Source organism: Anoplophora glabripennis, unplaced genomic scaffold (assembly GCF_000390285.2).
Source record: "Anoplophora glabripennis isolate ALB-LARVAE unplaced genomic scaffold, Agla_2.0 scaffold13, whole genome shotgun sequence".
In the NCBI taxonomy this organism is placed as follows: Eukaryota; Metazoa; Arthropoda; class Insecta; order Coleoptera; family Cerambycidae; genus Anoplophora; species Anoplophora glabripennis.
The window spans coordinates 1,437,085-1,455,696 of record NW_019416478.1 but is presented as its reverse complement, the minus strand read 5'-3'; the positions used below and the strand labels follow the sequence as shown (position 1 = coordinate 1,455,696).

Here is an 18,612-nt window from a genome sequence, read left to right as displayed (position 1 = left end):
CGCAGGGGGTCCTATGCTTTTCTTATGGGACTAAAGCCCGCTGCCAATTTGAAAAAAAATAAATTCTATTCAAATTATTTGCGATAAACATTATCTATATAGCAAAGAAATCTACTCATATGCACATAGCATACATATTGACTAATTAACTACATAAAAATATCATATTTAAGTAGTTTTAAATTATATTTAATGAACGCATAAAAACTATGTAGATGTGGCAACAGCGCTAATAATTGACTAGCAGTTGTTCACACTGCGAACCTACAGACCTAGGACATCGGAGATATTGCGCGTCAAATTCGGGTAAAGATGCGTACGCGTTCAAAAATGTATTGTGTGTAAACTATGTATAGCAAATATATCGTATTATCCTCGCGAAGATTTGTATCCTTTATTTAAAATCCGTAAATCATGTGAACTGGTAAAACAACGAGAATTATGTTAATTTAGTTCTAAAGAAATGAAATGACACTCGCGCCCATCTCTCGTCCAAGTCAAAGGATGCAATGCAATTTTGAAGGTTCTGTGATAGAAATTACATTATTACTCACTGTTCGTGTTTTTCATCTATATTTTAGTAGTGTTACAAAAGTAATTTTTTAGATATAAAGTTTGCTGAGAAATATTTATGTTCCTTTGTTATTCCGTACAAATGCTTTTATCTCAAGTATTACTAATCATATTAATCAAGTAAAGAAAACTTTATGTAACACTAAATATTGCTGGGTACGGATTACGATGTTTTTATAAACCATTAAATATATTAAATTTATTTATTAACTGTATTTTTTATTCCAATAAATATATCACAGCTTCCTAGTCTTTTTTAATTAATCTAGTTTTTTAAAAACATTACAAAAAATCATCTGTTGTGGATAATTTACTGTTGATAACAATGTACATGAGATTTAGGAAAAATGTATATGTTTGAAATCAATTTCGTTTTTATCAAATCTTTCAAATGTATTCCCTCCTGCTGTCAGCTGATTGCTACGTTGCCACATTAATCCTCAAGTCAGACAGAAATGCAATTATTGGTTTCTGTTTCTAATTAATACAGCTGTACTATGTTTAAAACTTACATTAGTTTTACATCAAAGATAATATTGTGTACTGTCTTATGGAAAAGTTTTGTTTCACAATTTCTACATTTTTTCTCAGTTACGGTCAAAAAAAGAGCCGCACCGTCCATCTCCGCCATATAAACATATGTTAAAATGAACAACTTTCAACAACAATATCTCAAAATGTAGATTAAAAAAAATTTCAAAAAAATATGACGCACAGGGTAATACGCTATATAAAATTCACGTACATCTGTGCATTTGAGTAAACCCTATATACCTCCTTAAACAGTAATAGTAGCAGCAAATACCTAAATAAACATCAAAAGCGATTTTAAGTATTTCGTAGCCGGTCCTCAACGATATTATAGGGTAACGAAAAATGTTACTGAAAATTTGAATTATGGAGTACAAGCGGCATGGATTGAAGTGCATTTTGCACCAAAAATTAGAGTTAGAAATTTCGAAAATCGTGTTGATGACGTCATGAAATATTTTCTCCAGGAACATACCTGTATTTTTCCATATTCCAAAAGAACATATTTTTCGATATATTTTTATGTTTTTTTAAAACATGAACGGGACACCCTGTAGATACTAATTTAGAATTAACTTCTAACTCGACAAATATACTAAAAGTTCTACTTTATGCACACAACATTCATTACCGGAACGACTCTTAGTATCAATAATAATATAAATAGTGTCCCATCTTATTGTGAACCATATTTTTTATAAAGGGAGATCAAGAGGCGAGAATTTCCACACTAGCTATAAGTAAACTTTCTTTCCATCCACGTAAACTGAAAATGGCCTGTTAAGGTCAATCGGTTCAATCCGCTGATGGATAACAAAGTTTCTCTAGGAATTTCAAAATAGGCAACAGGTATGTGTGTGATTGTAAGTACAGACGAGTTATTATAAGCCGTGTTACAAAAGAAATAACGTAAGCCAAATACATTTATAGAAATTCTATTACAGAAATGCTGACGAGATCGATGTCTATACGAGGTTTTACGTAACGAACCGGTGCTTTGTTGGGTAGGTACTTTAATTCATTCTTGGCGAATAATGGATCTAAAATGGGACGTAGTTTTCCTTTTTTTATACGGGAGAGTTACCTATTTTTCGTACACGAAACGAAGATTGTTTAATTTTTTTTTGAGTTAATTAACATAAACAGTGGTCTTATTCAAATACGGCCTAGTGCTACTTACGATGTTAATTAATGTTTACATTATTATACAGTATGTCCACGGATTGTCTTTATAAGAGGACAGACAAATGGACCAAAAAGTGAAAGATACGAAAAAAGGCAATCTTGGTAAAAGTTTGTACTTGTTTAGAAAATACGAATAACCATGTCGAACTTCAATTTTGTTGCACAGGGTGGGTCAAAACACAAAAATGTTATTTTACGTAAGAGCAAACGTACCTTATTTTGCAAGATACGAAAAAAGGTATTCTTGATAAAGGCTTTTGCTTGAAAAGTGAATAAAATTGACGTTATTAAAAATTGAATTAAGTATTCTCTAACACTCCTTTAATCAGAGTCATTAATCGTAAAATAATAATGACACTTAATGATACATTTGTCTTTATTTAATGAAGTGAGGGTTGCTTTCGCTGTACAGCAAAAATAAAACGCTCTCTCAACGGTAATAATAAAGTATTTTATTGAAAACTAAGTTGTATGGAAAAAGACGAGTTGACGGGGTGAGTGTTCGTTGGAGAGTCCCTGTGTGTGGAGTCGGTCGTAGGTATATGAGTACGCATCTGGTCGCCGGTGCCAGTCCGCCGTAGACCTTTCCTGGAACGCTGGTGCGTCCGGCGGCGTCCTGCTGGCGCTCTTGACGTAATGCTTAAAAATGGGTCACTTGCGAACATGTGTACTTACTCACACCCCTGCATAGTTCTCATCAAAATGCTATCTACTGAGTAAAAGGTTTGTATTAAAAATATTATGGGGATGGTCATGTAACATATCACTACGTCATGGAACTATTTGTGGGAATCCTAATAAGTCGGATGACAATCTGCAAGATAATAAAAAAAATTCAATGAACTGGTTCGGTTTTAAACCTCAAAAAGAAAAAGAAGAAATATGACCATAACGATGCTGCCACAGTTTTAGTTCTGCAGTCTGTTGGAGAAACTCCTTTGATGTCCCTTAGAAATCGTGCTAAACAGTTAGAAGTTGAGAAAAAAAATAATATTCAGAAGATTTTAAAAGAAAATAAAGTATTTCCGTCCAAACCACACATTACTCAAACATTGGAAGAATGAGATGAAAAGAAAAGACTAGGTTTTTGTTTGTGGGTAGGAGACAAAATTTTAAATTGGAAATATTGATTTTTTATAAGTTTATTATGTATAGGCTGGTATTTTTTCAATAACACCTGCAATAGAATATCGTACTTAGAAATTTTTGATACATTTTTTAGCGTTGAACTCGAAAATTTACCATTACATTTTCTCCAAAGAATGTATTTTCAACAAGATGGTTGTGCTCGTGAGGTACAGTATTTCCGAAGTCAGTTGAACATGCATAAAAAACCCAGCAATCAAATTAAATGAGTTTCATGGGCGTCCCTAAAAAATGTGTCTGCTAAAAGTAGAAAATTATAATAATTTGTATATAATGTGCAGAAAATTTCTAATATGTTCATTTGACCAACAACATATTTTAATTATTTATGCCCTCAAACAATTTTATTATATTGGTGGTAAATTTCGTATTGTTCCGTTTCAGAACGTCTCCAGAATGCCATGTTGTAATAATATTAGTAAACCAAATATCCCTCTTATTTTGCCCTTTCGCAATTGTAATATGAATGATTAATAGAAGGGTGCCTATAATAAATTAAAATTATCTGAATCACACCAAATTCCGCATTACCGCACTGCACTGCCAGGCGACTTGTCGACAACTGAATTTTATGACGCAATAGACCAAAGCAACAGTGCATATTTGTCTTTGCCCGTACGCTCATTCTTCAACTGAGCGTATGCATTTCTACCACCTGGACGTTTCGTTCAACGAGACCTGTATATGGGTATGGCTAAATAAATGTGGGAACAAGTTTTTCAAATATTTCAATGCCGAGTTGCTGCTTAGCGACCGTGCCTGGTACATACCTTGAAGTTATTGGTTCTTCAATTGACTTCGGAAAAACTATAACAGAATGGCTTAATTATAGATTTGGTCCAAGATGGATTGGTAGAAATGATCCAATTTTGTGCCTGTGCCGGGGTGTNTCAAATATTTCAATGCCGAGTTGCTGCTTAGCGACCGAGCCTGGTACATACCTTGAAATTATAGGTTCTTCAATTGACTTCGGAAAAACTATAACAGAATGGCTTAATTATAGATTTGGTCCAAGATGGATTGGTAGAAATGATCCAATTTTGTGCCTGTGCCGGGGTGTGGCACAGGCACAAAAATGTGTTCAATATGGGGGTGGTGTTTTTGAAATTTGATATCTTTATCATATTGCTTTGTTTACTTTTTTTTAGCTTAATAGTTATTGTAATTATGTTCGTATTATTCTAAAATTACACTTTAGTAGACGTATTTTAGTTTTGTATTTTGTTCCCTGTAAAAAAAAAAATTTTGATAACGTGACTCTTATTCATTTTTCAAACAAAAACTTTTATCAAGAATGCCTTTTTTCGTATCTTGCAAAATAAGGTGTATTTAATCTTACGCAAAATATTTTTGTGTTTTTGACCCTCCCCGTACAACAAAATTAATGTTCGTCATGATGATTTGTATTTTCTAAACAAGCAAAAATTTTTATGCCTTTTTTCATATCTTTCACCTTCTGGTCCATTTGTTCTTTTGTAAAATCAGTCCACGGACATACAGTATATTATTTTATACAGGGTGTTCATTTACTAATGGACCAGCAACAGAATCTATTATGAAAGTCAAGGGGGGCAGTTCAAATAGAATGTTCATTTTCGAGATAAATGTGTTGAAATTGAAAAAATTTAAAACATTTTCAGGCATATCTCGAAAATCTGTTTAGCAATTATTTTCTAATTTATCATGGAGAGTACTAATCTAGTCCTTTTTGTAAAAAATAAATGTTACGCCACTGTGTAGAACAAAAATAATAGTATGTTTAAAATTTTATTTATTCTATTTGAAGTAAGATATTGTACAAATGCCGTGACAATCGTGACATCAATTTATTTTAACTGTCTTCTCGATTTTCGTGGTAAAATCTATCAAAAAAATATGTATAATGCAAACATGAATTAACATCTTAAGTTGTACTAAGCCGTATTTGAATGGTACCAATGTTTAATTTAATTTTTAACGAATAAACAACCTTCGTTACGTAAAATGTTATTTCCGCGTCTTAGAATTTTTATGGCGTATTTTTTGTTTACAGATGTGACCAGTAATTGAATAATTACACATTATAATAATAATTGCAAATTGCTAACAGCGGCCGCAAGATATTTAACATAAAAAATGTATGCTTCACGAAGGAATTTTTTTATTGCGGTTTTAAATTTTTTATGAATCAGCTTTTAAAATAATTACCTAAGCAAAATATTGCCGAGAAGTTATAAAAAATTCGTCCCATAAGCTATGAGAAATTATTATTAACAGGAAATCGTACGTATGTTCTTATTTATCTAATACGAGTATGAAAGGAGATATACAAGTTGCGTTCCAAAGTAAAGAGGCTTTTCAAAAATAGAAGCGAAGCCATCTATTGACAATTAGTCTAATCAATAGGTAGAAGAGCTTACAGAAAATATCACCTGGAAACAAAAAATATGGTGATATAGGAAAATTCTAAGAGATAGTGTTTTTTTCCTGTGGCTCATAAACGGTGAAGTTAAGCTAAAAAATGCATAAAATAAAAAAAAAAACGGTTTTTCGCTAATAAAAAAAATTAACTCGAATCGAAAAAGTTAAATGGGACAATTGTAGCTATTAAAAAAAAAACCATCGACTTGTATTTTTAAATATATCGATTGTTGTATTACTTTTCGAGATATATCGAAAAAACCGTCAAAAATCGACTTTTTTGTTTTTACTGTATCTCTTGCAAGTTAAGGTTTTAAAACTTGTTATTTGCTGTAAATGTATCCATCAGCAAACAAAAAAAGTGCCTTTTTTAAATTAAAAAATATTAAAATAATTTTCGAGTTATATTATCTATTTTTCGAAAAAAGGTCATATCGAAAATCGGCTCTTCTTGCTCGACGAAAAGTCGTAGTGAAACGAATCAGGGCTCTTTTTTTTCCTTGAGAGTTGGTAAAAACGAGTGATTACGAAAAAAGTAAAAAATTTTTGGTCGTGTTTTTCTTGAATATTTTTTTCGATTTTCATTTCTCGATAATGTTTATTACAGGAATCGATTGCTGGTAGGTATTTTAAGCGATTTAAAAAAAAAGCGTTGCTCTACGACCTTCTAGAGCCAAGATAATTGTGTTTTTTTTTTTTTAAAATTGCACAGGCTTAAGTGCTACAGCGTCCATTCTTACAGAAATTGAAGTTGAAGACTTATATTTTCAATAAAAAATACTGTGGTTCATTTTAACCACTTTTGTTTATCTCGTCCCAGAATAAGTACAAAAGGATTTTTGTACGTGGTCCAGAAGTCGAGATAATGAAGATTTTGAAAGTAAGAGCGCTTTTGAACGCGCGAATTAAGTTTTCGGAGCGGCCGAGTAGCGTTACCCCCACTCCGCCACCCGCTACAGTTACCCGATTTTCGAGATGATCTTTTTTCGAAATATTGTTTTTCGAAAAATTTTTAATATCTTTTAATTTAAAAAAAGCACTTTTTTGCTTGCCGAGGGCTATATTTACAGCAAGTAACAAGTTTCAAAACCTTAATTTGCAAAAAATACAGCAAAAAAAAGTCGATTCTTGACGATTTCTTCGATATGTCTCGAAAAGTAATATAGCAATTGATATAAGTATTTAAAAATGTGAATCCATAAGTTTTTTTAATACCTACAACTTTCTTATTTAACTTTTTTCGATTGGAGTTCAAGTTTTTTTTATAAGCGAAAAACCGTTTTTTGAGTTTTATGAATTTTTTAGGTTAACTTCGCCGTTTATGCGCCACAGGAAAAAAACATTATCTCTCTTAATTTTTTTCCTATATTACCATATTTTTTTGTTTCCAGGTGGTATTTTTGTAAGCTCTTCTACCTATTGATTGGACTATAAAGATATAATATGTAACGCAACAATTTTACATATTTTATCATTTTCGTTGAATTTCTTTATTTTTTTAGTTGTTTACATTTTTTCTTATGTTTTTCTTGTATTAAAAAGGTTTTATTAAAAATATTCCTAAAAATTTAGAATCCGAGGTCCAAATTTCTCAATTGGCTGTGTTTTTCGAGATATCTTAACCTAAAAGTGTCAAAATCGCGATTATTTAACATGTTTGAGGTTATCTTACATGGAAAGGTAATTTTTTTTGCTGAAACCATTAAACCATCGCTTAAAGTATGTACTACACTTAGGTACTCTTTAAAACGCACTTGGATTTATCCCGATATCATTTTTCGTCTTTGAGAAGTCGCATGTTAAAATTTAGTAGTTCGACTTATTTGTCGATTTTTGAATATAGTGACAACACAGCACCACAAACCTAAATTCATCGGCACCCGGAAGTAGGGATCTTACATGTTTTTGGGGTCGCTGATTATGAATCTGAACTCTAAAATACTCTATCACGTCAAATTTTGCAATAAAATTATAAAAATATCTAGAAATTCGATATATGGCCGATATTTTACGAATTATATCAATCTGGAAATACATTTACACGCAAAAAAGGCTAGTACGCTCAACCTCGAACTCATAGGATTTTTGGGCTTAGGGTTTATGGGAATTAATTGGAGCATACAAAGTATATTCATTCCATGTTATAGAAATTTATTATTTTTTATGCATTCATAGATAACGCAATGTTCACTTCAGCAATGATCTAGATAACTGAATAATTGAATGATTTGAAATTCTAGTGTACAATAACTGGGTCAATGATTTGTGTAGCTCACACGGACAAATTCACAAAAATGCATTTATTGCCTCATTTATTTCCGACAAATTAAAACAGAAATGTCGCTGTTGTGCTACAGAAAAGGTTTGACTTTGTTCCATTCTTAAAACGTACTGCTTAATCCTAAAACAGGATCAGGTCAATTTATTGAAATTATTCATACGACAAATATAAACCATAATTTTAATTCTGATGCTCTTAACGTTTTCATTGTTTATTCTAACTTGTTAATTTGAAAATCAATTACGGATTCTAATTGTTTTCGTAACCATGTAAGTAGTGTTAGTTGAAAACGTTGAAAACTTAAGTAAAAGCATTTAAAAAAGTAACGAATTCGCTGCCAAAGCGACGGCTGATTTTTACGTTTCGATGAGTGTAAATATTTGTTTACTTTTACATTAAAAATGCAAGAAATAAAAAAAACTTAATAACTTATTCTGTTATTTTCCGTGGGTAAGGATGTAGCGTCTGTATAACACGAAATATTTTGTCCTATCTGATGTCTATCGCATTAAAAAATTAAATTACACAACGTATTTTAAAAGATATTAAAAGAAAATCGATTTTCAGGGGCATCCTTTAGAGGCCTGTATCGCCGTAGGGGGGAGGGGGCTCTAGGGAAAATTTTTATATGGTTCTGTCATGTGTCATGTTATTTTAACGTCCCCTGTATAAATCCGAGAGATTGCCCAGATATTCTGGGATACCCTGTATATTAACAAAAAATTAATATGCGTCGTCACTTAGGGAGCGTTGTACTGTTTTCATTATTTAATTACTTTCATTGACCTGCAAAAAAATTTGTCTGCCATCGAAACTCATGCGTTACTTACAACTTGCCGATGTTGCATTTTAACGAGTCAAAGACGTCAGCGTTTTTTAAAAAGCTCATAGTAGTTTCTTTTTAATACTGGTATTAAAAGTAATTTACGTTAAACACTAGTGTTACAATACATGGTAACTCACAACTCAATGCACATAGAACAGGTGCGTGTAGAGGACACCAAAACCGGTAGATTTTCCATATGAATTTTTTTTCTCATACCTATGGTTTGCGGAGATATTGGCGTCAGAAAATGTCTTAAAAAAAATCGAAAAAACTAGGTATTTCAGCAGTGCCTCATTTTGTAAATATATTTATTTTATTGACGTCATTAGCTGGTATAAACTTGAAGTGAAGGTTTAGGGGTAGGCCACCCTTAAAATTTTATAAATTTTTTCAACCCTAACTTAATTTATAATTAAAGTCTACCAGTTTAATAGCACATTCAATTTTACACTGTTTTTTATTCTTGTCAATTTTTCGAGAAACCGTTTTTGAGAAAATAGCGATTTTGTGAACCAATTAAATCGAACAAAAATATGTGGTTTTATATTTGCGGGTAGGCTACGCTACTACTGCTTTAAGGCCCACTTTTATAACCTAGGTTTAAACCCGAAATGAAGTTTATCTTTGACAGATAAACAATGGTATGTTATGTTAAATCTGCAAGTTTAAACTTAGGTTACAAAAGTGGGCCTTAGCATCCAGACATGCAAATAAAATTGGTGCCAAGGTACTCTAGACCTGGATTTTTTTGGAGCAACTTTTAATAGTAGGTCGTGATTAAATATGTAGTTGTTCAGATTTGGAAGATTTTTTGCAAACACGAAATAAAACGTTGTCGTTTTATTAAATTATTTATTAATTTCGTTCAACGCAAAATTTAACAAACAGTATGAAACTAATTAAGTAATAGTAAAAAAATTAACACTGAAGATGCTGTTCAAAACGGCTCCCATTTTCTCTTATAAATAGATGAACCCTTTGCCGAAACTCAAAGTTTACTCTATTCAATAATTTAATGTCATTTTTTATAATGGTGCATTTATTATTGATGCTATTCATGACTTGTGCATATTTATAATCCCTCTCCGTGTAAACCCAGCTTCATCCGTGAAAAGAATTGATCCTGTGGAAACCAATGATCTAGGATGAAATTACAAAAAAATCATCCTTGGCTCGAGGTCTCGCGGTAATAGTTCTTGAACTTTTTGAAAAAGATATGGATCCAGCAGATTACTAGGCCGGGAAAATAAGCTGGGAAATGACCATTTCGCAACTTTTTGTTTCGGCAAGCTGAAATTATCACTATAGATGCTAAATATTATGTACAATAACATATTAGTTTACACAGTCATAAAAATGGGGGGAAGATTGTTTACAGGGTGGTTAATTGTATAATTTTTACGTAAATTCACGTTTTTCGCTTATAACTTTTTTTTTTTGTTCATTTCCACGAGAAAATAGTAAAGTACTTTTTTTTCGTCTTCAAAAGACCTACAAAACTAGTCCTCGAGCGTAAAAAAATATTGATTAGATAAAAAATATAAACAGAAGAAGTTTATTTATGACTTTTGAATTAAAAATTTATAAACTGCGTTATTATTACCAAAACGTTTTGGTATCGCATCCCCTCATTCCTTATCACTGTCTAATAACTCACACGAAATCTGGAATCGGTAAATTGAATAGTTTACAAGTTATGGCCAAATTAACTAATTATTAGTCTGGACGATCCCGCGGATCTTCCACAATCGCACTGATTTTTTTCATGGTAGATTTCATAATAATACATCGAAATCTATCATTTCTTTTTTTTAATTTCAAATGTGCAACCTGGATTTTTTTTTTTATTTCTAGCCTTAGTCGCAAACGCACGCATGAGGGAAAAATTCAAATGAAAAATCAACTTGTTTTGGTGTACTCTACAGGCACCTGTTCTCGGTTCATTGAGTTGTGAATCACACTGCTAATAACCTATATCTGATATTACAGCACATAAAATATAGCATTTCTAAAAATGGCATAAACTTTTTGCACTAGAACTCAAAGTAATGACTTTTTAGCACTAGTATTAAAAGAGATTTATTTTAAACACTAAAGTTATAACCTATATGCTAATAAAAGATACATTTGTGATTGCTGTATTATAACGGAATCAAAGACGTCAAGGTTCTTGCAAAAGCAAGTTGTCAGTGTCAAAATTGTATTTTATAGTCCACAGTACACGACTTTTCTCGATTTCCTCCGCTTTTCCACTTGGAAAAGTCCAAAAACATGGCAATTTCCCGGGGTCTTGATAAGTCAAGACCACATCTTTTATTTTTAGCTTCAGTTACTGGAAATTTTGTTGCAAATGCCGATTTAAATTTGTCCGACATAAATTCTTCCGACATTGACGTGTCTACCGGTCGAAACATGCCAAAATAACAGGGTATTGAAAATCAATTACCACATAGGTAATTTTTAGTAAAATAAATTGTAAATAATTAATTCAGTCAAAATGTATTGTTGTCCGACAAATTTTAAAGTTTTTTCAGTCCGGCAGCTGAAAATCGGAATTTTCACGGGGTATGATAAATCGATTACCACATGTCGGACAAAAATAACACACGATAGAAAAGTGTTTTTTATAAGTAAAAATTACAGGGTGTTTCAGAAAGACCTCCTATAAATACAGGGGGTGAGGACGACAAAAAATAAGAATTGTTTGCCATATGACCTGTATGTCTATCTCCTCCTGTTTTCGAGATATAGAGCGACAAAATAAAATTTTTTAAATAACATTTTTATGAAAATTTCCGAACGGTGCGAAATATTTTTATGAAATTTGGTATTCCGAGGTTTTTAAAGATGCCAAATACGCTGGTCTAATTATTTTTTGTATATTTCATAGAGGACGCTAGTTCATGTTAGAACTTCCTAATGTGGACGATTTTCGAGAAAAAAGGCTTTTAATTAAACTCTTACAATATTACGGTGTATAAAATAAGTGACTTTTCTCAAAGCTCAAGCTTACTTTGAGAAAAGTCACTTATTTTATAGTGTAATATTGTAAGAGTTTAATTAAAAGCCTTTTTTCTCGAAAACCGTCCACATTAGGATGTTCTAACAAAAGTACATTGTTTTTAGAAAATAAAATTGTACATTAGAAATTTTCGTAAAAATTCTATTTAAAAAATTTTATTTTGACTCTCTTTATCTCGAAAACAAGAGGAGATAGACATATAGTTCATACGACAAAAAATACGACAAAAAATTCTAATTTTTTGTCGTATATATTTTACGTTTTATTCTTGTAATTGTAAATCTCTTATGCTCAATTTAGCCAAATAAATATGGAGACAAGAATTAAATTATTTAAAAAAAGTATGTATGGTGTAAAAAAATTGTGCACAAAAGTTTTGGGATTTTCTTTTAGAAAAATAGGAAAATTTGTGTAAAGAAAAATAACAAACGCCAATGAAATCTTGAAAGAGAAAAAAAGATTTTTATATCAAGTATAATATTAATTTATTTAGAAATAATGCATTATGCACTAAAATCGTATTAATCGCCTCAAAAATAACTTCATTTGTTTATAACTTTTAAATTTTTAAGCATAAAATAAGCAATATTATAATTATTTGAAACAAATAATAATTTACATAATAATAATTAATAACCATTTATAAATATGAAATTTTTGGAGTGAAAAAATTGCTCCTCAGAAGTTATAAAGTATGTGGCAATCAACTTTCCAGAGGGGGCCTGTACTGTGGACTATAAGGTCCAAAGCAATTTCTTCGAAGCACTAGTATTAGAAATTATTTCCTTTGAACTCCGGTGTTACAATGCCGTATTATAACCGATAAAAAATACCAGTGATGCTTACCCTCAACTTCTTCATCTGCTTACATAACCTCAAAATGTCTCGAACTCCTCTGACGTTGATGTAAGTCGCCAATTTGATAGCTTCGTTGAATTTAACAGTCGCTGCGAAGTGTATGACGCAGTCCACTTCAGAGATAAGTTTCTCCCTGTCCTCATCGTTTAGCCCTAGGTCCGGCAGGCTGACGTCTCCTACCACTATTTTTATTTTTTGCTTGAAATTTGGGTACTTTCTTTTAAGCGGGTCGAAGCTCTGAAATGTTACAAAATGTGTTCATCTTTATCTGAATAAAGGATTTAGATGATAAATCATTTTTTAATAATGTATAATCGCTCACTCATCCGAAATGTGTAAGTTTGTGCTTCTTTTTGGAAACGCAAATTTATACTTTTTGCTCGGTTATACAAAATAATATTATCGAGGTGGGATACCAGAAATTACGAAAATGGACGTCACTTTGAGATATCAAAAAATAACTTACAGGTTCATCGAAAAGTTCGTCGAATCTCTTGTACACGTCCTTGCCTTTCTTCGCTCTAATGAGTATGTATATCGCATTTAAGTTGGGACAGGTACGGAGTAGTTTTTCTATGCATAGTTTTCCTAGGAATCCAGTGGCGCCCGTGATAAATACGGTGGAGTTCTTGTAGAACTCCAAGATGTCGCTGTCTTGTGCGGGAACTATCATGTCGGATGCGGTTATGTCACCACCCTCCCTCTCATAGTGTTCCATTTTTTTTTTTAGCGTTGGACGCCTGAAACAAACGAGAAGATATTATTGAAATAGTCCTGCCCTATTTAAACTCGGCAAAGGAAAATAAGGGAGCAGAAAAATTTCCAGATTTTCTTAGTGATTTTAGAAAGGAAGTAACTTTGTTTTAGCTCAATATATGCCCATGAGATGTAAATTTGAAATCCATCGGTAAAACCGTTTTCTTCACTGAATCGTCAGTTTTATAAAAAAGTTAAAAGAGAAGGTTTATTGCTCCTTAAACCTCAATTAAGCTGAAAAAAAAATTCTAGCGATAAAATATCGAAAAAAAATTATTTCTACAATTTCACATTAAATATTTCAAATGTCCAAGTGTTGAAATTAAAAAAAATATATTGAAATTTCAAAATATTCAGAAAGTTATATAGTCCAGTCACTGAAGGCGAAAATAAGGTAAAAGCTCCCAATTTTTTCGGATAGAATGGATTTTCCTGAAAATTTGCATACAAGCTCATCTGACCCCCCCCCTCAAAAGTTTTATTGTCTAGATGTGTGTTTTTTTCTATTTAGGGATGAAAACTACCCTTGTACGAAAAAAATGCGAAAATTGCAGATTTACGTTTTTAAAGATTCAATTCATGTTCAAATATGTTGGATAAAGTTCCTTTCATGTTTTTTAATATAATTTATGAAATCTAATTACTTTTCAACCCTTAAAAATCCTTAAAAAATGGCCAAAAAATAGAAAAAAAAGGTTTTAACAGTTTAAAATATTCTTTTGGTGCATTCACAATGTATTGCATTTCTTTTGTTATTCATTAGAAGGCTTACGACTCATTACAAAGTTGCAACCCTTAAAAACCATCCCTTATAATAAAATAAAATATTAATGAAAGCTTGAGATGTTTTAATGGCATGGCATGTTGAATTATAAACTTTTTATTGGTTTTCAAAGGATCTATGATATATTGTAACTTTTCAGCCACCCAAAAAACCCTTATAGAAGACCTATCCCTCATAAAAAAAACCTACCCCTTATAGAAAAATTTCCTAAAAATTATATGTGAGTATGATGATGCTTTTGAAAATCATTAACGATTCAANAATTTTTTTTTAATTTTATTGAATTTATTCTTAATATTTTCTTATTAAATTAATATCATATAAAACATTTTTTATATATGTACATTATAAATGGATGTATTATACAAAATGGTTTAAAAATGGTCTGTTATTTTTTACATGTGCGCATACAGAATTTTTCGCTTGGTGCCAATCTAAATTCGAGGCCTTGGACAATTTCCGAATGTACACATACATATACATGTGAACTCGGATACGTGTGTGTATCTATATTATTAAAATACTTACTCAAATCAGTTCACAAGTGCTCCAAAATACACAAAGATGTTGGTAATTTCCGAAAATTTTACCGAAAAAATGCGATTAATTTTTTGACCATAACTTTTGTAATTTAAGTTATAAATTTACTGAAAAACCCTTTTTATAGAGAATTTAAAGCACTTTAAGTTCTGTGATTTGCCGTTTTTTTTGAGCCCTTCGTTTTTTAGATTTATAAGCTAAAAAAGATCAGGAAAGGCAGTCTTGGAGCATCTTTTTTCTTATCATTTTTTAATAACTTTGTTAGTTTTTGAAATATTTTGAAAAATGGCGATTTTTTAAACAATTGAAAATTTTATTCAAAATGAAATATTTTTTAAAATTTAGGCTTCTAAAATCGTTCAAATTCCCACAATCTACTGTTAATATATAAATAAAATAAATTGCAGAAGGAATACGTTTAATTTTTTTTCCGTCAAGTCATTACGTAATTTTAATAGCGATTTTTTTTCTCAAAAATCAAGACAATCATTTTATTTTGATTGTAACTTCATTAGTTTTCATGCTAGCGACTTTTACCATCAGTCAATTTAAAGGTCTTTTCAAAAACTTTAATAAGTGTTATACAAGTTTTCCTCGAAAATCCTTTAATTTTTCCGCCACAGGACGCTGAACGTTTCGATTATAGCTATCTTCGAAATTGACTTCAATTTCTGGGAGTCATAACTCGGGTTCTATACCACCTAAAAAAATAAAAAAGCAATATCTTTGCTATTTAAAATTACCTTAATTTTTGCTTATAATCATGTTCTTGATAAAACTTGTAGTTTTTGAGATATTCGCGAAAAATGGCCCAAAAACAACCATTTTTGGGCTAAAAACGAACATGTTTAGGCGCAAATAACTCAAAAAGTATTGACTCTATCGAATCGTGAGGTTATTTTTAATAAAAAATTCCCACCCTCCAGAAGGGGTGGCATCCACCCCTAGGGTGAAAGCACACATCGGCACTATATAACTTTTATTTCTTGGGCTATTCCCTAGCTACAGTTCAACTGATATGACTAATATGGTTTCGTGTCCAACGGGTTGAAACACGGTCATCTTTCGGTCGACATTCCACTAACAGTAAGGCACGGTATAACGTGTCCCAACCTTAATAGGTATTCACAATCTTCATATGACATTCATTACTTTTGATCACTACAATGTACACGTAAGTTGCAAAAGTCGCAAGGTAATGCCATATTTATATGCTATGCGGAACTTGTAACAATTTTTGTTCGGAATTGAGTAAAATTGACCTCATTGAATGGACGTATACTATTACTACTACATACATACTTTCTAGTTGAATTTTCTTCTGTAATCCGGTTTTGGTATACCTACGAAAACGCCTTCACGGGGGCGAACTGTTATGTACTTTTGCGATACAACAAGTAAATATTTTGCTTTTAGATTTAGAGGTAAGATTAATTGTTTTTTAATAATAAACATTTTATTGCTCTCTTATTATTATTAGCTGTTTATTTTGAAGGGTTAATTGTTATACATTATTTACGTATTGTATGTTTCATTTCATTGTTTACACTTATTCAGTTTGATACAGCAGTAGTTTCTTTTTGTTGTTTCTATCCTCAAAAACGATGTTTCTGAGAATACGGACAAAAAATCTAATTATACAAATTGGAAAAACAAATGAAGATCAATGAAAAAAAGGTGAACTATAAAAATAACAGCATTTTTTTGTAATTGATTCTTCCAAAATCGCATACCATTAACATTCCAAATGTATTACAGTAGTGTTAATATAAATTATATTGACATTTTCCATACCGTATTTTTATATTGTGCTGTTTTATTCACAAAGATCTAAATGTGTAATTATGTAAATGTATGTATAGTCTTCCATTTTTCTCATACCCGAAAGTTTTAAGCGGTCTAAAATCATAAACATGATGACATGTAATATTCACAATATTTACTAGTCATCTTAATGTAGATGTTCTGCTAATTTTATAGTTTACAGGGAGAAAAACTTCATTAAATTCCAAAAAAAAATTTATTTTATCACAACAAAAAATAATATGTATGGTAATATAATGTATTTCAACAATAACTTAAGACTCAACATCATAAACTTAAGAAGGATCCAGTATGTATCTCTAGGTACTATACGTTCAAACTGTAATATACAGCGTGTATACAGGGTAGCCCATCGAAAACGTACCGCAAGGCATTACAGGGTAGTAATGAACTTTTCGGCAAAATCCAAAAACAGGTAAAGTTTGCTTCTGAGGGGGACAACTTTTGGCGCAAAAAGCATAGCAAAATCTTCAACCCCCTAAGTGGGGGTGCCATCCCCCAAATTTTTTTAAATGGGAATGGGGGTCAAGTGGGGGGTCATTAGAAAGGGCTTTTAATTCTCTATACATCGATTCTTACTTTTTGAAAATCGATCCATTATTTTAGAAAATATGCAGCTTTGAAAATACGAACAATATTTTTGACGAGAAATGCGAAAATCGATTTAATTTTACTTCAAAACTTACGGTATTAGCTTGGTAAATTCCTTCAAAAGAATTCGCTGTTTTTTTTTTCTGATTTGCGAATTCTTTAGCCTGATTTTGGTGAGCAAAAAATTGTCCGCTTTTTGTTTCGTATTTAGATAGGCCACAAGAAGTTGCTAGATAACTGTCTTGTGACTTGTAGTTGAAGAGTACCAATACTGCCGAGTCTTTTAAATTGATTAATTATGGTGTACTCAATTCCAGAAAGAGTAGAAATTATTGAGCTTTTTTTCAAAAACAATGAATGCGGAAATCGGGTCGCCGAACTGTTCAACCAACGGCATCCTGAGAAACATGCGTCTGGAAAAATTGTTCGCGAATTGGTGGCCAAATTTCGCGAAACTGGCTCCGTTCATAACAAAAAGAGGCAGGTTGAAAATCCGGTACTAAATGAACCTACGGAAATAGCGGTATTGGGGCAAGTGGCAATGGATAGTACGCTGAGTACAATGCAATTGGCTACTGCGACAGGAGTGAGTCGTACAAGTGTCCAACGAATATTAAAAAAATACAAATTCCATCCTTATAAGATTCGGCTAGTGCAAGAGCTAAATGAAGACGATTTTGATCGTCGTTTGCAATTTTGCGAAATAATGACTGAACGAGCGATAAACGATAATTTCCTCTTTAATGTGTGTTTTTCGGACGAGTGTACGTTCTTCTTGAATGGTTTAGTGAATCGCCATAATTGTCGTTACTGGGCTGATACCAATCCAAGGATTTTCCATGAGACACACTCCCAACACCCCCAGAAGTTGAATGTATGGGCAGGTATTTTTGGAAATTCCATTGTAGGTCCTTTTTTCCTTCCTGGAAATTTGACAGGCGATATGTACTTGGATTTACTACAAAATGTCATCGACCCAGCTCTAACAAATATCATAGAGGACGACCCTGCTTACAATGAACACGAACTGATTTTCCAGCAAGACGGAGCTCCTCCACATTACTCGCTCAATGTGCGCAATTACCTAAATGAGACGTTTCCAGGACGCTGGATAGGACGAAGAGGTGCAATTGAGTGGCCCCCTCGGTCACCCGACTTAAATCCTTTAGATTTCTTTCTCTGGGGGCACATTAAAAGCAAAGTTTACAGCACTCCACCTGATACCTTGGAAGATCTGCGAGGACGAATCATTAATGTATGTCGCGAAGTAACACCGCAAGTGCTCCAGAATGTTC

General features: G+C 32.0%; 1 protein-coding gene across 1 annotated transcript in view; it reads right to left on the bottom strand.

Moving 5' to 3' along the window:
- LOC108904345 (fatty acyl-CoA reductase wat-like) overlaps nt 1-18,612 on the bottom strand; it is a 45,637-nt gene that overhangs the window by 8,187 nt on the left and 18,838 nt on the right. Inside the window, exons 2-3 of the mRNA XM_018706864.1 lie at nt 13,289-13,562; nt 12,811-13,059 (exon numbers count right to left, since the gene is read on the bottom strand). Coding sequence (XP_018562380.1) covers nt 12,811-13,059; nt 13,289-13,540 — 501 coding nt within the window. The 5' untranslated portion in view covers nt 13,541-13,562. The remainder of the gene's footprint in view (nt 1-12,810; nt 13,060-13,288; nt 13,563-18,612) is intronic.